The following is a 22,480-nucleotide window of genomic DNA, read 5'->3' as shown; positions in this document are numbered from 1 at the left end:
CAAGTTAATCAGTTCATTTGAAAGAATGGAAACTTAATTATATGATAATTATTAAATAAAGAGAGAACGTTCTGCACAAAATTTTCAGTACGTAAAACAATTGCGAGGAGGTAAAACAAGTTTAATTAGTTTGACAAGCAAATAAAGAGAGAACGTTCTGTATAATTATCCTTTGTTTCAGACTATATACACTGCAATGCAGGGAATATATAAATTTTGTTTTGTTTTCTGTGACAATTACTACACAAATTATCTGCCAAACTGATTATTTTTTTTAAATTCACCGTCGGTTTACTTAAGTATCAAGCAGCCTGAAGCAATTTACCGTCACTCTTCTCATCCCTTCTCGTCAATTTGGGAGTTGTCCTGATCACCTTGACCCTAAACGCCGCCTGATAAGAACCAAACCGGGTTTTTCAGAACCAAAACCCATAAAGGTCCATATGGAATTAAACCAATATTTGGTAATGTGTGTCTCACCTTCTTGTCCGAACCAAACTCGATGATATCAGACGGTCTAAACCGGGCCGGGAAGTTTGGTGTCACTCTGTATTTTCCTCCTTCGTTACTGGTAAAACAATATTTCAAAAAAAGTTCAAACATTGGATCAGATAATTTCACAAGACTCCAGAGATAAGGATAAGCAAAGCTCTATTGGCTTACTCGGTGAGATAGGTCCCGTGTTCGCTTCGAAGATCCATCACGAAGAAAGCTCCATCTTTGTAAATCACACGCGCATGCATCTTCGATACCTATACCAAATACTTTAACATTAAGTTCCTGAAGCTACTCAGGTAACTAATTAGATACGGAGTTTTTACATACCTGAGGGGAAGGGATCACAATGTGCATTCCAGGAAAATCTTGGTCTGGTTCACTTCTGTAATAACAAAGAGTTTCATAAGTTACCAAACTTGAACAACTTTATACTTAAGTTTATGTTCTTAAAGACATTGGTCAGGAGATTTTTTACATACCCGACAATGCAAGGCTGATCCTCATCTTTGGTTAGACGTAATGTTTCAGAAACGCTACACTCGTTGCCATGTGGAATGAGATACCACCTGACAAAATATATACAAAATCAGACCAAGCAGTTAAGAGAGAGTGAGTAGAGGTGAATTTTGGTAGGCGAAGAAACATGTGGGGGTACATACTCTCCGTTAATAGTACGTTCAAGAGCTTCGTCGTCTTCAAACCACTCACGAAGGCGGTCATCAGCCTTTAAACAAAAGAGTTACACTTTGATATTATTCACTAAATGGGTTTGTTCAAGGTGCAAAAGAGAAAAGGAAAGAAACATACTTTGTCAGTGAGTCTGCAACTAGGTGGCCTTCCTTCGAGTTTCTCACTGCAAAAAAATGTTAAAATGAGTTGGTTTTACTTAACGGAACCCTTTCTAAAGGAGAAAGATCCTAACCTGTTACCACCAAGGACCCAGTTAAGCATCAAAGGCATAGCAATGTCAATGAAGAATCTCCCACCTACTCTTCCGGGATGCGGTACTCTAAACTTGGTCAAGAACTGCAAAAGAAAGATATGAGCCCAACAAAAACGATACTTTTATGCATTCTTATCATTGAAAAACTATAAGAATACTCACAGAGAGAGGACCAAGCCCAACACCCAAGTATGCTTTGTAAGTGGAAGCCATTATTGCAGCCATTCTCGCCATTCCATGGATAATAGCCACTCTGAGTCTTCTAGATTCCTCGTATCTAAAACCAATTCATGCCTATGTTTAAGTACTTATTAGACTCCCAAACTAAAAAAAATTATATCTACTTTTACCTTCTCAAAGAGGAAACAACATCAACAGGTGTATTAGTTTCAACACTCTGTTTCCATGCTTGTTCAAGCTCCAATCCTAGTTGAAAACTATCCTGCAATAATCATTGTAACATCCACCACTCAAACCACAATTTTTTTTTAAAATCAAGTCAATCGTTGAATTGATTCATACCTCAATGGCCATGCATCCACCTTGACCCATATTTGGCTGCATTGCATGAATAGAATCACCGAGCAGCGTCACACGCCCTTTACCCCAAGTGAAACTAGGACTTCTATCATATATATCTCTTCTCAGAATCGCTTCCTCCTCAGTGGCTTGCAATAAATCCAGCACATTGTCGCACCAACCTTCAAATATATCAAACAGTCTTTTCTTCATACCTGCAAAAAAAAAATCAAAAAGGAAAAAGAGAAAGCTTATGTGATTTGATTGATACTAAATGCAAACCTTAGAAACAAAACAAACAGTCCAAAGAAAATTTACCATTGGGAGCATCAACCCCACCAGCTGCTTCCTCATGGAACGCATACCATTGCATCTTTCCACCACCAACATCAGAAGAAACGAAGTATTGCTTGTGTCCCAAGAAAACTCGGTAGCTTTTCAAGAGACAAAACAGTTCCAATATTAGCAAAAAATTAATTCATAGATGCATGAGAATATTCATATGACGGCAAACATACCCAACAGACTCGATATCAGCTGGTACAAAATCTGCAATACCAGTGTAACAAGTGTAGCCTGAATAAGTAGCTTCACTCCGACCAAACAGGTTGTTTCTCACCTATAAACAAAAACAATAAGACAGAATCTTTAACTTTTATCCTTATAGGCACTTAAACTCCATTCACTTAAAAAAACACATACTTTAGACCATATGCCATCTGCACCAACAAGTAGATCACCGTCATAACGTTGTCCATTCTCAAGCACCACCGTTACCTAAACAAACAAACAAACAAAACCATACATCTACATTAGAAAAACATTTTGGCAAATCAAAGTTAGATATCAACTCAGTCACCACCTTATCTCCGGAGTCTTCAAAATCAACAACATTACTCTCGTTTCTAATAATTTCTTCACCAACCGCACGTGCCAAGATCTGCTGCAGAGTCATTCTGCTAATCACCCGAGTCACAGGGAGTCCACGTGACGCCGCAGGAGTGAAAGTATCAAACTTGACATACCTGTCCCCAAGGAACGATTATCATCACAATCTAATACACAACAAACAAAGTACTCAACTTAAGACAAAACTTACCAAGTGCCAGAGACACCGTCGACGAGGCCGTTAATCCGATCACCGGTGATACATCCAGCTTCCATGACTTCTTCAGCAACACCGATATCGATAGCTTCCAGAGCAGCCAAGGCGTTGCTCTGAATCTGAATCGGACCTCTGTACTGTCCTTCTCCTCTTATGGCGCTTAAGTCTTTCTCGAACACCAACACATCGAACCCTTTCTTCTTCGCCGCGAGAGCGAACACCAGACCTCCGATTCCGCCTCCGGCCACGAGAACCCTCGGTTTCTTCTTACTCTCGGTTACTGTCTCACGCTTCTCCTCTTCCGCCACCAAAGTCGCCGCCGCGGCCTTTACTCCGATTAAAGTTCGACGCTTTCTTAACCCCGATAATCCCCCTCCCGATTTGCCGGCGAACGACGGTAAGTCGAGATAGAACTGTTTGGCGACAGGGCTGAACGCGTGGGTCCTGGTGAAATCGAGCTTTGATGGAGATGGGTTGATTGAGTAGCAGAAGGGAGTTGAAGAACCCATCTCGATTCGAGAAGCTCGCAAAGGAAGTTTAATGTGTGATGTGCCTCTGAGTGGAGACGAGAGAGAGAGGAAGGAAATGATTTGAAGGAGGAGAAGAAAGGCAAATGATGGAGAAGGAGGAGACAGGTGGCATCACCACCGCTTCACACTTCATCCTCTCATTGCCTACAGAGATATCGCTTCTGATGTGGGCACCTCTTTCCTCTCCGCCATTAGATATTCATCTAATTAAACATTTAAATAATAATAATGATAATAATATCTTAGTATTTGAATGTGACGTGATAAGAAAGCATCTAATAAAACTGTTTTAATAAAAAATAAAATAACAATATAATTTCGCGATTTTTTAAGCCACTAATATTTTGGTTTTGACATCTTTCAATTCTTATCTTGAATAATAAACCCTTCATAAATCCAATTGTGTCGTGTCGAGGAAAATAAAAATCTTTATTATTGACTTTTACATCAAGACACTAATATCTCAATTAATTATTTTGTTTAAAATTGTTGAACTATTGTTTTTTAATTAAGGCAATATATATATACTGGACATATTAATGAGCCGAGCAAAAGATCCATTTAAACTAAACCCAAGCCCATTAAATAAATTCGAACGGGAGATTTTGATATTTTGATATACGGTCGGTCCATCAAATCCAGCTATCCACTGTCTAGCCGCAAAGTCCTTTTATGACCACTCCATTAGATTCTCAAACAATGTCTGAAATCTCACAACAGCTTCTCTCTTTTTTTTTCTTGTACCATTTTTTTTTGTAAGCTTCTTGTACCATTTTCAGTTATAGTTTTCACATTGTTATTTAAAATTATAAAAAATAATATTTATAATTTTGTTTGATTCATTTATAAATAGTGAAAAAACTCATACAAAATCTCAAAATGAATAACTTTTTAAAAAGAATGTGTTATTTTCTCAACTATTGAAAATATTAATATAGTTTATTTCACTTTTAGATATCTTTATGAAAAATATTTACTGGGATAGTACAAATACAAATTAAAATCACAACTTTTGAACCCGTTTTTTACTGCTTTATCGTTTCAAAGGAAGAGTATACTTTTTGTTTTATATTTTCTTTTAAAAATTTAATTTTTATATTTGTGTTTTCCTTTGTAATTATATTTGTGTTTTTTTTGTAATCATATTTGTATAACATATACTTTTTAAAATTATTAGTAAGGGTTATGATAATTGTATTAAATTTGTGATGTTGCATTACTATACACTTGTGTCATAGCCATTTCATACATTAATTTTGTACTTTATTCCTAAACAGTATTTTTTTTTTAACATAACAAAGTATAGTTATATAATGTAACTAATAATTTTGAATATAACCAAACAAATAAAATTGGTTCTCAACAAATCATATATATTACAGCAAGTTTCAAATAACAAAACATTTTATTTAGTAGATTAGACGAATAAATTTTTTTTTTGTTGATTTTAAAATAAAAAATAAAAATAAAACATGATCTACGTTTCAACGCAAACCATATCTTAATGTAATAGTTAAGAGTGATTATGTTTGAATAATATATATACTTAAATTATTAGAAGTAATTTCATTTTAATAATATAGATACGCCATACAATTTTATATGGCAACCGATATACTTAAACCAAACCAAACCAATTTTTTTTTCCAAATCCAAATTCGTAAATAACCAAACTAATACTATATTTCTTAAACCAAAAAACAAAACTCAAAATCAAACCGAAACCAAACCAAAAACCAAAAAAATATAATCTGGATACAAACCGAATTTATAAAATATCATCAAATTATAAAATTTAATTTCAAAACATAAATATAAATAATCACGCCACTGTGCGGATTAAAATCTAGTTAGTGATAAATAAATGATAATCATTGTATTTATAATATGATGGTGAAAGTTTAAACTACATTTTAAGTAAATTGAAGGTGTATGTTCAGTTGATCAATCCATTGGACATTCCCTAATTATGTTACATACACAATCAAAAAGGAAAATATGCAAATTTTCAGAAATTCATGACATTTTTTAAGCCACCTATTTGCTTGTAGCATCAATACTTTTTTTTTTTGTGCAAAGCATCAATACTTTCATTTTAGGACATTCCTATCAAACTTATGTCTTCTATATTTTTATCAACCCACCTATATATTCTGTCACTGTCTATCACCTTTAAGTTTCCATGTATTAGGTATGGTATAGAATAGTGTATATATATTGCATAACACCAATAATATAACAAAGAAGGGTGCGTGAACTTTATCCTGTCACTGAGAACATGAGAAATTATCTCAAAAAGAGAGTTATAGAGAAAAGAAGAAGTTTATCAAAAAAAAAAAAGAGAAAAGAAGAAGAAAAGCAATAGAATAATTAATAAAACAAGAACAAAAAAAGATCTCAAGATTTTAAATATTTTAAAGAGAAAACAAAAGAAAAAAAGTAAGACGATAGAAATGTGTCAGAAGAATACAGAGCACTTGCCCAAGAAACCATAGAAAATGTCTATGTAAATCTAATCTCAAGGATATTGTAATGATCAGAGACTATCTGTGGTCATGTTGGCAACTTTGTGGGATATCTCACGTGGGACGATCTTTCTCTTTATAGATAACCAAAAAAACAATGTAACTATTATGAAGTTAATTTGTCAACTATGTTGTGTGAAAATAATGTAGATTGAATTTAATTATTGATGTAAAGTAGGTTGTTAGTGAATCAAGGAGCATGAATGATGATTGGTACATGAACACCACTGTATTTGCTACCTTGCCTTGTGAGGCAACCTATCTCATTTTTGGTATATCTTACACTATTTAATAATAAACAAAATAAAATATGATATTTGTTTTGGATATAAAAACTTGTTATTGTTACATACTTAGCGTCCACTCTAGAATTAATTATGCAGTGTGCAAAATAACTGTTTTTAATGGATATGTGTTTCAGTATAATAAAACAATGACGCACTTGGAATCGTTGAATATCCGAATTGTTCATTATTTTCTGCATTTTTCATATGAGATTTGTTCAAAAGGTTATTTCATTGTCATTTTAAATACCAACCATTGAGCTATGTTTTTCTTATATTCAGTTCGCTATTGAATAATTTGATTTATAACTAATCAGCTAAGTAATAACAACCGAACGGGTTCAATTTGTTTAACTTTGACGATTAAGAAACTGGTATGCTCTACTAAACTTGAATTACTACAAATGTGCTATACGAATCTGCATTTGTTTTTTTACGCTTTCGTATGACGGGTCAACTACTTTGATGACTTACACTGCTTGGATTACCAGTTGGATCAGAATTACGATTCATATCAACATACATTGGACTGAGACTGAGAGACAGCTTGGCCACTACCATTCAGAGGTTAACCAATTATATTCATACCTTTAAACATGTATATGTCTGTGGTCCTTCATAAGTTTTAATAGTCCTCCTTTGTTGACACTGTGCTGTCACATAGATTCTTCATAGATCTTTCGAGAGAAAAAGGGAACAATAACAGATCAAGGTCATGATAAAGTCCCAAAACTCTGAAATAAAGATAGTTAAAATTCTCTATGTAAACCAGGACAAGTTAGTCTAGTGGTATACGGTTTGCAGCTGCAAGTACAGTTTCGAGTTCGACTCGTACTAGCCACCGAGGCTTTCACATGGATTCTTCGACCCGAGGAGACCAACACATGGCCTGATCCAAAGCGGTCGCCAAAGGCTCTAACCTGTCACGTGGCTAGTTTGGATCCGCGAAGTGAAGACCAGAAAACTCCTCGTAAATATCAAAAAAAAATTCCTATGTAATAATTTTAATGAACGTCTATTGGATAGTAACGATATTATTTTTTGTGTATTAAACGGCTGGATGGATATAAATCAGATGAATTCGTGATGATGGTTACAAATAATTGGTAAAAGTTGAAAATAACGGAAGTTTACTCATATCATGCTGATTACGAACGTTAGTATATGTTAATGTAACGAAAAGTGATGTTAGTTTCACAAGAGTATTTATTGTAATGGTGTAGGTAAGGTGAATAAGGGATGAATTGATTTATTGATTGTGAGAGTGGAAGCAGTCAAAGTCGTCGTTGCGTATGATTTTGCATGCTTTGGTGTCAACGCAATAGGGTAAAACCAAGGTCGAAGCACTGGCTTTGCTTGCTTGTTTTTTTATCTAATCATGGGGAAGAAGGAACCATCCAACAAAAAAAGACAGTTACATTAATTAAATAAATAAAAACAAAACTAGTCTTAAATGTGATTGTGTACAAATAAAGCGAGACAGAACTTTAAAGAACAGTGAGAGCTTGTGCTGACTTTTTGGACTTCTGTATTTTTAAGGTAAGACTACTACTTAAATCAGTTAAGATTCTGTTTCTGGCTACTGTTCTTGTAGTTTATTACTAGGTAATAATCCGCGCCTTACGCGGAATGTGATTATTAGTTTTGTTATTTTTAATAAAAAAGGCAATAAATCTGTTTAATCTGGATATTAGTTAGGTTTTACGTTTTTTTGTTTTTAATCTTCTAAAATATAACTATTATTTTAAATTAATATTCATTTTAGTTTATTCGGTTAAAACATTTGATTTTTAGGTTTTTTCGGATAAAAACCTAAAATTAATATTATATGTTTATTTTTATATTATGAAGTTTAGATAGTCGTCATGTCGAACCAATAGTTTCATATTATAGTTTTTAAACAGATAATAGTTTAAGAAAAAGAAAAGAAAATTATTAAGACAAATCATTTAACTACAATTTGGTCAATAGTGAAAGAAACATTAAGAAAAAATATTTCAACTTTCAAAAAAATTAGATACTTCAGCTGTGGTGAATACTTAGTTATAAGATGCTCACATCAAGGTGCACATGTATATTTATGTAAAAAGTATATAAAAATAGTTGAAAAATATATAAAGATATTGTTAATTAATATTAAATGATATTTTTGTTTAGAATAATACATGAAAGATAAAATTAAAATTTATTTAAAATAAAAAAAGACCTTGACATTGGTCATTTTTTCATCAAAAGAAAATAAAATTACATTCGTAAATAGGGGTGGACACATATCAAGTATCTGGATATTTGGAAGCATTTTTGTCGATTTGATTTTTAGCCACCTAGATATTCGGTGACTCGGATATCCAAAATGTTTTAGAATTTTAAAGAATATTCGATTTGATTGTAAATAAAATAAAATTTTAAAAATAATTTAATAATAACATTTTATTACAAAAATAAAACATTATATAACCTTTTAATTCTAGTACCTAATATAATAAATTTATATTGTAAAACTGATATAAAGTATAATATATATAACATATATATATATATAATTCTTTTCATATATGTATATATATGCATTATGCATATAACATATCAAATTAGATATATGTTCCTAAAAATATTGGTATTAGTGATTTGTTTCTTTTTTGGATATTGTATTTTAGTATTTGATTTGTTTCGTAGAGTTTCAAATATCAAGATTTTTTGGTTCAAATCAAAACGGATAACAAATCGAATCAAAATTTATGAATATTTTGCTCAATTTTATCCGTAAACAATAAAAATAATATATATATAGTTTAGCTTTTGATTCGTTATCTATTTTTATTCGAACCGAAAAATCTAGAGTTTTATTGGAACTATGTATGTGAGTTTTATATTAAAAAAAATCATTAATATAATTATAGTGTGAACACATTTATGATTATAGTGTGAACGCGTTAGTATATTTATTATCAAATCATTGTGAAACTGCCACGTGTCTATTATAATGTGAATGCATTTATTACAATGCTTCTCTTTTAATATATAAGGGATTCCATCGATATTACTAATTAATTACAGAGAGGAATTTAAATACTGCAACAACTAATTTAATCCACTTATAATTTCACTCCTACTTAGAACATGATTAATGAGAGGTTCTTAGTGACGGTTTTTATATTCTGCTAAAAACTCCACCTTAAGAACCTCTCATTAACATGCTTTTATACAGTTGATCAAAAATTATGGATTTTCTAGAAGAGAAAACATATATGAAAAATAAAAGATTATCTCAAATGTATTTTGCTATTTCCACATCTAAAATAGAAGAACTCTATAATAGAAGTGGAATATGCTCTAATCTATTTCTGTAAAATAGCAATTTTTAAATATATAACAAAAAATAGAAGAATGCTAAGAAATAGAGATGAATTAGAGTAGTTTCACCTTTAAATGCTACTTCATCTGTTTCAAAATAGATAATGTTTTAGAGAGTTTTTGAAGTTTCAATATATATGATGTTTTATATTTCAATATACTTTTTAACTTTATCAAAAACTGTGTAATCAATCATATTGTAGTTTATATGATTAGTTGAATAATTTTTAATTTATATTTTAATGATTTTTTTAGATTAAAAACGAGTTTCGTAATAGTTGTGTTCTTTCATAAAACTTAATGTATTTTGAAATATGGAGAATATTATAGAAGTAAAAATACCAATGAGTTGGAAATACTCTAAAATTGCTAATATTGCGGTTTTCGAAGTTTTGATTTATTTATCTTCCCTCGTTGCTGGGAATGATATCGGCTTGTCAGTTGCACCAGATGATGATTCTTTATTTTCGATTTTATCATAATGGAATTATTTGGTTAAAGAAACAATTTGCTAAAGAAAAACAGAAACAAAAGGTTGACAATTTTCATATAAAATAATTGAAAAGCATGCGAGAAGGAAAAACCTACTGGCGGTAACAAAAGCATCCAATATGCGTTTCTTAGGCCTTGAATGAGAACTGCGGGTAAACAAGACGCACCCTACGGTCAAAAATTATGTCACCATTCACCTTGTTTTGTTTGATATTAATTGTTGCATATAAAAATAATTAAAATAAGAAATGTGACTGTAGCGGGATTGTTTTATGTCTGTACCGCACGTTGAGACAAAACTTGAGTAATAACGTGTGGTTTGTGATACTGTTGTCAACCAGTATATTAAAATTATTGTTTATTGTTATTAGTTAATTAAAAATGTAAAGAAAATATATGCAATAAACCTTTCTTATTTTCTATTTCACCTTTTAGACAATATTTAAAAAGTTAATAAATGATTGTGTTTTGCAACTTCACCAGTTTAATGTTTAAGAATAAAATAATTCATTACGGATTAAGGATGTATATTTCTATGTGTGTTTTAGTTTATAACTTTTTATAATTTATATCTTAAAAATCTCTCTTAAGAAATTAAAATACAATAAATTATTGGCTATAAAACTCAGAAATAACATATTTATATTTTAGATATATAAACTATTTTTTAAAAATAATATATATATATATATATTAAAAATTATATTAGTATTACTCATTTTGTTGTTTATAAAATATAAATATATTATGTATCCCGCAGTTACACTATTCATTACACAAGTCGCCATTCACATTTTGTTTTAAACCGCTTCTTTTAGACGAACCGCACTTGTCCCGCAATATACGTTTTTCTAACACAAACCGCACACAAACCGCACCGCACTAGCTAATCCGCTTGTCCCGCCCCGCTCAACCCGCTGTTACCATTCGTTCTCTGATCAGCTTTGAGAAGCGTGCCATACGCTAAAGATCGATGTCAATTGCGCTCCGATTAATCATCAACCCTTTTCTTTGCAAGTATGAATGTATTAATTTTACCAGCAAACTTTACAAAAATAAAATATTGCTCCCTGGATTCTGACACATACCTTGTGGATGTGAGGGTATTGTATAACGAAATGATAATAAATGATAAGACTCTCTAGTATTGTTTTTTTTTTACTAGCTATCATTTTTCTTGAATCATAGAACATGTTATTGTTACTACTTAATACATCGAAACCAGTGGATGATCATAAGAATCAATGACTCTTTCACAAACACACAAATATAGAGAAAAAAAGGGAGAATGATGTAAATGTATAATGATAAATTGATAATGGTCGAGAATGGAATTCCCGTTGGTTATGCTGGTGGTGGGGGGAGTGGTTCATGCACCTTGTTTAATTAATTTGTCACGTAACCAAAGCCAGTGGATGTAGAACACGTGTATGAGAAAACAGGATCCTGACGGTCAATCTGAGATCTAAGATCTTATAGTCAATCATGTGGCGAGGATCGACGGCTAAAAAATGTAACGATCTTCTATTAGTTACTAGTATCACTTGTGTTCCAAAAAAAAAAAGTTACTAGTATTACTTTCTTTGCCTTTTCCTTTTTGGTCCATGCAAGACAAGTTACACGATAATTACCTACTTATAGTAACTCCTACATGTACTGAGGTACTCACGCTTTTCCATAGACTCTTACCAACCGAAAACTATATTTTGACCTGATAGCTTGTTGTGCATAAATGCATAATGATTTATTTTATAAAATATTCGGGAACTATAGTATTATTTAGATGATCAAATTTAACGATAAGGAATTAAACCCACCATATTAATATATTCGTTGCCTTGCTAGTTGTTACATGCGTACTCTTCTTATGTACATAACACGGTATGCAAAAAGAAACAATGGTTGAAGCAATAATATTGATTTTTTTCTCTGTGGTTAATTAGGATCCTGACCGTGTTCGTAGGTTTATAAAACCCTTCTTCACATCAGTAAGTTCGTTTGAATGCATGTTGGAATTTGGAATTTGCACTAAGATAAGAAGACAAATTTGAATATTTAATTTAATATGTACATCATATACATGTATAAACAGATTTAAAAATGAAAAAATTCCTTAGATTTATAAATACGTTGTATAAGTTAAAGAAGGGGATGGGCCACAAGTTGCTATATAAGTCCTTCCACTTCTTGAAATATTACTTGAGTTCTGATTGGGCAGTAGTACCATTGCCATTTCTCACACATACCAATCATCTAAAAAAAACCCAAATTTTCATTTTTGTAAGCTTTTCTCGGTTTCTCTCCATACCGATTTCAACAACTTCTCTATGGACTCTGACATAATGAACATGATGATGCAACAAATAGAGAAGCTTCCTGAATTTTGTAACACAAATCCCTCTCTCATCGACCACAACAACAACAACACTTACCCTTTTCTGTTCAACTCAAACAACAACCATTCTGACTCAATGACCCCCGAACCCGGATTACTCACTAACCCTTCTTCTCTCTCTCCCAACACAATTTACTCTTCCGTTTTGCACGACAAAAGAAGCAATAGTAGCAACACCAATAGCACTAACATGGAAGCGATGCGAGAGATGATTTATCGAATTGCCGTGATGCAACCGATACATATCGACCCCGAGGCCGTAAAGCCACCTAGGAGGAGGAACGTCAGGATCTCTAAAGATCCACAGAGTGTTGCTGCTCGTCACCGAAGGGAGAGGATAAGCGAGAGGATTCGGATTTTGCAACGTCTTGTTCCTGGTGGGACCAAGATGGATACAGCTTCGATGCTCGACGAAGCTATTCATTATGTGAAGTTTCTAAAGAAGCAAGTGCAGACGCTGGAGCAACAAGCGGTGGATACTAGCGGCGGTGGAATGACGGCAGCGGTAAGTGGTGGTGGTGGAGTGATTATGAAAGGTTGTGGAGCAACGGGGACTCATCAGATGGTGCGCAATGCACAGATTCTTAGATGATGATTGATTATTTTAAATTTTTACTATGTGATATCCGATAAAGTTAAAAGGAAAATTATTCTAGGTAGGGTGAAGTTAATTTAATAAAATGGAACTATAAGTCTTTTAACTTTTTTCCTGTTTAGATTATGTGTGTCTGTGATGGACTGATGGTTTTAATGTCAGACTCTCCATGGTTTTGGAGTGAGTTGTGAATTAGGAACTACTATGATCGTATCTTTGTTATTGGAATAATTTGGGAAATAACTTTAAGGGTTAATGATATATTGTCTTCAGCTTCAGGCTTGAGTGTGGCTGTTTTCAAACGTGCTAAATCTATGTATTCATCTTGTTTATTAAATTTCGATGCTCATATCAGAATTGGGTACGGTTCTGGTTAAACTAAAAAGGAAACATTCCTTCTCACTAGAGGTTCATCGATCATGTTTTATTTCATATTAACTTATACTCTCTATGTTCCTAAATATAAGATGTTTAAGAAAAAACACACATATTAAAAAAAAATTTTTTTAGAAAGTATCATTAATACTATAAAATAGAAAGTATCATTAAAACTATAAAATAATTATATTCAACCAATTACAAAATAGATTATTAAATATGATTGGTTATGAAGTTTTTAATAAAGTAAAAGTTACCTAAAAAATAAAAACATCTTATATATTGGAACATCGATTTTTTTCGAAACATCCTATATTTAGAAACAGAAGGAGTACTAATTTTTAGGGTAAAAAATTATACAAAATTTGACAACGTCCTTGAATAAATTGATACAAAATCCTTTTGTTTTCTGTATAATTCTTGGTATGTTTTAAAATATCAAGAAATTCTTTAAATAAATTATCACATTTTTATAAACCCTATTGGCTACCTAGTCGGATACCTAGTCCGAAAGCATACCGCATTGCTTGATTCGAATTTGGATATTTTCTGACTATTGCCAAAAAATAGTTAAAGATAGACCGATCATCTGTTATGATCCACAATGTTAACTATATGGACCGAAACTCAAGTCCATACTCGATAATTTATTAGTTTCTATCGGGATTGGAATTCAAGACCGACATGGATACACGCCCACAGTGGCAAAGGTAGCTTGTTGTGAGGAGGGTCATATGACCCATGTGGAATTTTATAAAAAGAAAATTGTAGTTACATTTTGAAGATAATAGCTGAGAAAGTGCTACAAAGTTAGTATATTGACACACATGTTATACGTTTATTATATAATTGACCCTCCTAAAATTTTCAGATAGCTCCGCCACTGAACACGTCGAGCCCCAAAAATTATTGCTATAACATGTATATTAATTTATTGAAATTTTATATTTATGGTTTTTAACACTTATAATTTTTAACATACGCCCAATTGTTTAAGTATAGTATTAGTAGCTACGATGATCAGTTGTTTTGGTATTTAGATAATGACTCCATAAGATACTATGAACTGAGCCTTGCTTTTTTGGGACGGTCATGATTAGTAGTTGCTCATTTTTGTCACGATTAGTCCTTTACATAATTACATGCTACGTTCTTTTTTCAGACATATATAGGATTGTCCACAACAAAATAACCCGAATGTCGCTATGAAAGTATCTAAAAAACAACCTCGCTATCACAAAGCCCATTAAACGATAACGATTAGATTATTAATTACTTAACTATATTCTACCAGGTAATCCAATAATAAGGCCCGGCCCATTAATGTCTCGTAAATCAGCTAATGATCAAACGGTTTCATAACCAATCATTGTCGCATCTCTTATCCTACACCGTGCCCCCACCAGATCACTCATTATCTCACACACTCGAAAACTCTCACACGAAGGTCGAAAGGTCCATAAATGGCGCATTAGTTAAAACCTCAAGTCACCTCTTGGCATGTGACTTACTAGTTCCTCTACTCTCTTCCATTATTATTTTCCTTCTTCTTTGCTTTCGTCTCAAGCATATCACCATGGCAGCAGCTCCGTCTCTTAACCTCCTCCTCATCATTCTCTCTCTTCTCCTCGTTTCACTCCCAAGATCCGAATCTCTCCCCGAGAATCCATCCCTGATTCTTCTAGGCGAGGGATTCGACTGGCCGATCTCTGATGGCGGCATTGGCGGAGGAGAAAGCTTCGAAGACGCGGAGGAGGAAGAGGACAACGTCGGTGTTGTAGATCGACGGTCATTGTACTGGCACAGGAAGAGATATTACATATCGTACGGTGCATTGTCGGCGAACAGAGTCCCGTGTCCTCCCAGATCTGGAAGATCGTACTACACTCACAACTGCTTCAGAGCTAGAGGTCCCGTGCATCCCTACAGTCGAGGCTGCTCGTCCATCACTCGATGCCGGAGATAACTAGAAGAAAAGACTTGCTGCGTTATCCATGGTTGTTTTCGTAATTTCGTATCAACGGACTCTGTTTGTAGTGTTCGTTCGATTTCAATGTATTTTTGAAGTAAACCGTGTTTAATTACGTCTGTTTAGTTTAATTAAACCCGGTGATTATTATTCGAGTGCTATCTGCATGTTTTGCTACTTATCTCGTGTCTTATTGTCGGTGGGTTTTAAATTGTTTTTATGTACTGTTACTCGTGAACTTAAAACCAGGAATTATCACATGTGTTTGGATTTACCTGTGTCAGATACTGTTCCACCTTTCCAATTTTTATGTCATATCTCAGCTGGAATCTAATTTAGTTCGAATATGATTTTCATCACCTGTTGGGCTGTGGTTCTTTCACTAGGTAGCTGCGTTATTGGGCCGTTTCTTTTTTGGCCCAGTTTATGAGTTTTTTGTGTGTCATGGAACCTGTCTGAATATAAGAGTTGTAGTCGTTATCATCACGTGTACAAACTACGCAAACTGTTCTCCAAACGACCAGTCTTATATAACACGCACGTTTGTAATAAAATCTCTTCTTATCATGAATAGTCAAGAGACGGCTTTTGTTTGCCTTTTTCGTATAAAATTCTTAACTTGGAAGAAAGTAAAAAGGATTTGGATTTGGTATGTCTTAGGGATGGCCTTTGACCCGACTTCGTGGTGGAATTGAAAAGAAACATGTGTTAAATTAAAATGCATGAACATGCGTTTGGCGGCTGGTTATGCGTTTGGTTTCAGATGACCTAAATCTGAATTTGACAAAAGATTAATCGCACTTGTAACCAAAAGATAATGTATATATTTTAGATATGACTTTATTATATGCATGCAATTAATATACAAGATTATGCAATGATAAAGGTTGTGATTTGACTTGTCCTCCCCTCGTTCAAAGGGGTCAATCTAAAATTCCAAGTTAGACGGAATATTACAAAACTTAGGATTGTGGACATCTTCAAAGGACCCCTATAACCCTATTGACTTTTTTTGAAGAATAACCCTATTGACTTGCCTACAAGGTTAATTTAAACGTGGAACAAACCAACTAATCTGATTCTTTATAAATTCATTCGTGTATGAACTATACATCCTCTTTCATGTTTTCATTATACCTTAAAGCAGACTTAGCTTGTATATATGAACTCAATCGATAATCAATATGCAGCGGCCGGCAAAAGGGTCCAACACAAATCAATTACTAGTCTCAACGAGGCAACGAACTATTGTCATCTCATTTAAAAATTTTGTGCGTATCTCTTCAAAGGATTTAGTTAAAATTCTGCTTGGATCAACACATGTATCGACATATATTGTGTGGTAAATTATTGTCACTGAGTATTACATCGAAATTTGTGGTTTCCTTTTTCAAATGACGTTTGAATTTTATAGAATTTATAGATAAATAAAGGAATATACTAATATGCTGTTAAACAAAAAAAAAAGAATATACTAATATGCTACAGTATGAAAAATCACAATAGATTTTTTTCTGTGGTACCACATTCTATATCAAAAGATTTCAAAGTTGACATGTATATTAAGATGACTCGATTTGATGAAATCTCCAAGAAAAAACTGTGGGCCGTCGTCTTGTTTTTTTTTAATTCGTGTTTATGTCAGCAATAAATTAGTTATGCCGGAAATTATTAGTGATTTAATAAATCAGAAAGAAAAATGATGACAACTATCTCTTCCTCGGATGCAGTGAATCCCTCCAAGTCGCCTGGTGGTGTTGGTTCCGACTTTCTCTTTTACCCAGAGATATCCATCAACCTTCACCTTTCTCTTTTATCCAGAGTGTATATATTTATATTTATAAAGCAATTTTCCTTGATATATGTATCTTTATTTTTTTGGTAAAATATGTAACTTAAGTTTCTTACAATCGTGTTAAAAAAAAGTTCCTTACAATCATTTAGATATTTTTACATATCGTCAATATCGTATCATATATTTTTTTTATGTAATAGCCAAAGCAAGTTGTAGTAGACAGGGGGCCATAGAGATCGCAACTCCATCCAATCTAATGGCTAGAGATCACGTCCATGTGACCCTGCCTTGTTGTAAATTTTTTTTTTTTTGTAAAATATAATAAATGAACATGGAAGCATGTAATGGTAACGAAGTTACCTACTGGTGTTACTGCTTACGCTTTAGAATTTCAGAACAGTTTTCCTTTCTTCCTTCAACTTGTCTGCGTGTTGACGTTCGTCACACTCCATTAAAACGTCTAATATGATTATTTTTTTCAAAAATATCACAGAGACTAATTATACTAGTACTATTTAATGGGATATGTAACAGTGTTAGGTATTGCAAAAATAAAATTCAGAGCCGCCGCAACTTGCGAAAGTCTGTTGGTCGAATGACTTTGGTACGAAGCACTCTCTCCCAGTCCTGCGCTTTTCATGCGAATCTTTTAATTATTTTTGAATACAACATCTTTCAATTATATTACTGGTATTAAAGATGAACTATGAAAACTCGAGTTTTTATTTTTTAAATAGAGTATATCAAACGTTAATGTTTTTTGTATGATTTTATGAAGTCATGCCCATAGGAATCCAGACTTGTGCAGGCAAGTTGGCCATGAAGCAGCTTTTTTTTTTCTTTTCCCATGAAGCAACTTCATAAAAACATAGTAATGATAGATATGAATAATAAAATAAGAATGATGATTGGAAGGCTTTTTATTTATTTATTGGCTTTTATATTGAAATATAAAAGCCAATAAATAATCACATATAAATATGTTTTGTTATTATTGGAAAATCTAAATTTCAAACACCATCACTATAGAGTTCATATGCATATGTAGGTTAGTAATCACATCACTGTATGCTAATGTGATCACCATAAAACTTACGTAATCTCACAAAACAGGTAACTTGACCCAGACTTTAAACAAAACTCCATTTGCGGCTTCTCGCAGCTGGTGCCCGTAATCAGAGGTCGCTTAGATATTTTAGAGCTAACTATTTTATTTGGTAAATGACATTTAAGAGAGATAACGGCGGGAAATATCATAACAAAAAAAATGTTAAAGCGCCTCCAGCGGAGAAGGATTTGATTCTTGGATTGACCAAAAGATAATTACAACGCCGACTTGCTATATAGTTTTATATTATCAATGGTCCAAGAGAATATCTAAATAGATATTTACTGGATTTTGGTCGAAGCATATTGGTAACTGGATGGCCATGAATTAACAACAAACCGCAATAGCCTGCTTATATGTGCATCTAATTTGACAACATATATTATGATGAGATCGTGGTTCATCTGTATTTTCTTGCTATATATTTGATCAAGAATCTTGTTATAATGTAACGGTAGCGAAACATAGACGATGCAATTGCTTAAAAAGTTGATATACCACCTCTACACTATTTTGATACAAAAATCATTTTTATGCTTATATAACGAGAACAAATTACAATAAATACATAGACATGACAACCAAGCGATTTTTATGTATACACCCTTTCTATTCCTAAAAAGTGTTTGTCTATTTCTTTTTTTTTTCGTTTATGGAAAAGTATTAGTGTTAAGACCATCTCCAACCCACCTCTATTTTTATCTCTATAATTTCCTCTAAAATAGAGAAACTCTATTATAGAAGTGGATTTGCTCCAATGTATGCCTCTATAATAGAGTTCCTCTATTTATAGGGAAAAATATAGAGATTTGCTATTTTCATCTCTAAATATAGAAGTAAAAAGTAGGATTCCTCTATATTTTCCTCTAAAATAGAGGAACTCTATTATAGAGGCATACATTGGAGCAAATCCACCTCTATAATAGAGATCTCTATTTTACAGGAAAATATAAAGATATACATTGGAGATGCTCTAAGAAACTATGGATTTATAATCACAAATTTTAAAATTTGTGTGAACACCATTAATTATTATACTCGGTATTAGAGACTGAAAGAGTGTTAGCTATTAAGTTGTCAGAGTGATTAGAGAATAGTGTGACTATAATCAGTCAGTGACAGCTATGAGGGAGTGGCATATACGAGGATAATTCTATTATATGTCTAGCAACAGAAAACATGAAAGGAGAAGGGAAAATATGGATATTCAAATATAAACAATTACGTCAAGAATTTACTTATTATGTATTTTCTCATCACAATCTCTCTGGTAATACGTTTTCAATAATTTTATATAATATCTCCTGCAAGTATAACCGAGTGTTCTGAAACATAGATGAGTTACACTTGATTTTCAACGCAAATTTAATATAACTGACTACTCTTATAGCAAAAATAACGATCAATGATCTCATTGAATATCAAGCATGTTACTGATTTACTATTTTTGATCTTTTCACAAACAAACGTTGTGTACAACATCTATACGGTATAGTCCTTGTTCTAAAAGGCGGCCGCCTAGCCGTATAGTCGGCCGAGTAGTCGCTCCACGTCAATGAACCGACTCGATTAAGACCAATTCGGTCACATTAATCGGACTACATATAGTCGGCCGCCTAACTGATTTAATCGGTTCAAAACCGATTTCTCAGCGAGTAATTGGCCGTATTTTTGAACTTTTTGACAAGATATTGGGCTTGATACGAAGCCCATCTTGCAAACTAAATATTTTGCTTCTACGTTTATTTATAGGTGATGTTAGATGTTACTTTTGTTATTATTAGACGATGTGGGATGTTAGAATTTCAAGTTTTTTACTTTTTGTATTTCATTTAGTCGTAAATTTTATTGGGCCTAGACTGGATCAAACTTGGAATGAATTTTTTTAACATTTTCACAGATTTTATCGACTTAAGTCAGTAGAACAAACATTAAAAATAAATTATGAGATGGTGGTTTCTAATTTATATGTATAAAATGTAGTATTATACGTATAAAATACAAAAAATTCCTCCCCGCGTACTCCCCGATTTTTTTCCGCTTTTTCAATAAATCGCTAGGCCCACATGTGCCGCACGCGTAGCGCCTAGCGAGTTTCCGAACAAGGGGTATAGTGATAGATATTCAAGCCATTGCACCAAAACAATGGTCGTGCCATAACATTTGTTTATCCAATATGAAAATGAAAATATCACGTAGCCTAGCCATGAAAAAATCTGCTTTCATCACGTGCATTAATTACTTCCCAAAAATTCAGACTTTTACAAAATTAATTATATAATTAAAAATTAAAAGTGTAACCCCAAGTTGTTTCATTATTTTATTTATACAAAAAAAACTCGGTATATAAATAAAGGAACTCGCGCAGGAGGAAGAACCATAAACTGTTTTCATGCTCTGCTCTGTTTCGTTTTTCTCTCTTCTCGCTTTTAGATAATCATTACAGAAACTGCAACAGAGATTTGTTACAATGGAGTGGGTTCGTGGAGAAACCATCGGGTACGGAACTTTTTCTACAGTTACTCTAGCGACGCCGGCTAACAACGTTCCCGGCGCATTTCCTCAAGTTATGGCCGTTAAATCTGCAGACTCACACGGTGCTGCTTCGCTCGCGAACGAGAAATGGGTTCTGGATACACTCGGAGACGATTGCGACGAGATCGTACGGTGTCTCGGCGAGGATCGGACGGTGGAAAACGGCGAAGAGATGCATAACTTGTTTCTGGAGTTCGCTTCGAGAGGAAGCTTAGCGAGCCATCTCAAGAAATTAAACGGTGAGGGTCTACCGGAATCCACTGTGCGTCGCCACACAGGATCCGTGCTTCGTGGTCTACGATATATCCACGCCAAAGGATTCGCTCACTGCGATTTAAAACTCGGGAATATTCTGTTATTCGGTGACGGCGCCGTTAAGATCGCGGATTTCGGATTGGCGAAGAGGGCGGGGGAAGTAACGGCGTCAGTGGACGGAGGAGTGCAGATTAGAGGAACGCCGTTGTATATGGCGCCGGAATCCGTTAACGATAACGAGTACGGATCAGAAGCTGACGTGTGGGCTTTGGGATGCGCCGTTGTTGAGATGTTTAGTGGCAAAACGGCGTGGAGTTTTAAAGAAGGATCGCACTTCATGTCGTTGTTGATACGCATCGGTGTCGGAGACGAGCTTCCGAGGATTCCCGAGGACTTGTCGGAACAAGGAAGAGATTTTCTGACAAAGTGTTTCGTTAAGGATCCCAAGAAGAGATGGACGGCTGAGATGCTTCTGAACCATCCATTCGTAGCCGTCGATCTTGATCACGACGATTTTGAAGAAGTCGATATTCAACTGAAAACAGAGGAAGTGTTTGCATCACCGAGATGCCCATTCGAATTCTCCAGTTGGGTTTCTGCTTCCTCCGATTCGGGAACGCAGTGTCATACGTTGGAGGCGCCGGAGGAGAGAGTTTCAACTCTGGCGGCTGATTCGATCCCTGATTGGTCTGTCACCAATAACTGGGTCATCGTACGGTGACGGTAGTGAGTAAAAACAGAGTTGCATCGAAAGGCTAGAGCTTTTAGTCCTAGTCGATCCGAAAATTTTATTAAATTCGTTAATACCTTTGTTAATAGAAAGAAAGTTTTGTATATGTTACTATTATTGAGCCCTACCTAGTATATGGAAATGCTAATTTTGTTTTCATCACCCCTAATCTAAATTCTCTTTCTACATTCTCAAGGAATATAAATCTCGCAAATGCCGTATCATTATAGGCACAATCAAACGAATCAAACATAATATACAGAAGTAAAGATCTCAAGACTCTTGGACAAAGCTCGTGGCCACCACAGGAGAGCTTACTCCAAACTTAGCTTCTTTGTCATCAACCCAACTCACAAGCCCATAAACCACGTTCTCACGCAACGTTCGTGGAGTCTCCCAGTCTCACGGTGTAGCTTAGCTCATCGTTTTCCTCTCTGAAAGTTAACCTCTTCACTGTTCCAGCCTCTCAC

General features: G+C 33.9%; 4 protein-coding genes across 4 annotated transcripts; 3 read left to right on the top strand and 1 right to left on the bottom strand.

Moving 5' to 3' along the window:
* Positions 1-302: 302 nt before the first annotated feature.
* On the bottom strand, positions 303-3,574 carry LOC106358361 (zeaxanthin epoxidase, chloroplastic). Its single transcript, NM_001315888.1, is given in 16 exon segments — positions 303-392; positions 481-568; positions 664-752; positions 826-880; positions 978-1,064; positions 1,158-1,222; positions 1,306-1,351; positions 1,421-1,524; positions 1,604-1,718; positions 1,792-1,883; positions 1,964-2,175; positions 2,279-2,394; positions 2,479-2,579; positions 2,663-2,737; positions 2,823-2,985; positions 3,060-3,574. Coding segments are annotated over 16 exon segments (2,013 nt in total).
* An 8,855-nt stretch (positions 3,575-12,429) lies between these two features.
* LOC106356505 (transcription factor HEC1) lies at positions 12,430-15,859 on the top strand. Its single transcript, XM_048736823.1, has one exon. The coding sequence runs from the start codon at positions 12,578-12,580 to the stop codon at positions 13,235-13,237; it is 660 nt and encodes a 219-aa protein (XP_048592780.1). The 5' UTR covers positions 12,430-12,577; the 3' UTR covers positions 13,238-15,859.
* LOC106358362 (protein RALF-like 34) lies at positions 15,010-15,859 on the top strand. The gene has a single exon (XM_013798132.3). It carries the CDS (start codon positions 15,195-15,197, stop codon positions 15,582-15,584), a length of 390 nt encoding a protein of 129 aa, XP_013653586.1. The 5' UTR covers positions 15,010-15,194; the 3' UTR covers positions 15,585-15,859.
* A 4,995-nt stretch (positions 15,860-20,854) lies between these two features.
* LOC106358363 (mitogen-activated protein kinase kinase kinase 20) lies at positions 20,855-22,172 on the top strand. Its single transcript, XM_013798134.3, has one exon. The coding sequence runs from the start codon at positions 20,961-20,963 to the stop codon at positions 21,999-22,001; it is 1,041 nt and encodes a 346-aa protein (XP_013653588.1). The 5' UTR covers positions 20,855-20,960; the 3' UTR covers positions 22,002-22,172.
* The last annotated feature ends 308 nt before the right edge of the window (positions 22,173-22,480 follow it).

Source organism: Brassica napus, chromosome A7, assembly GCF_020379485.1.
Source record: "Brassica napus cultivar Da-Ae chromosome A7, Da-Ae, whole genome shotgun sequence".
Classification (NCBI taxonomy): domain Eukaryota; kingdom Viridiplantae; phylum Streptophyta; class Magnoliopsida; order Brassicales; family Brassicaceae; genus Brassica; species Brassica napus.
Note: the sequence above shows the minus strand (reverse complement) of the source record. Positions and strands in the feature narration are given on the sequence as shown.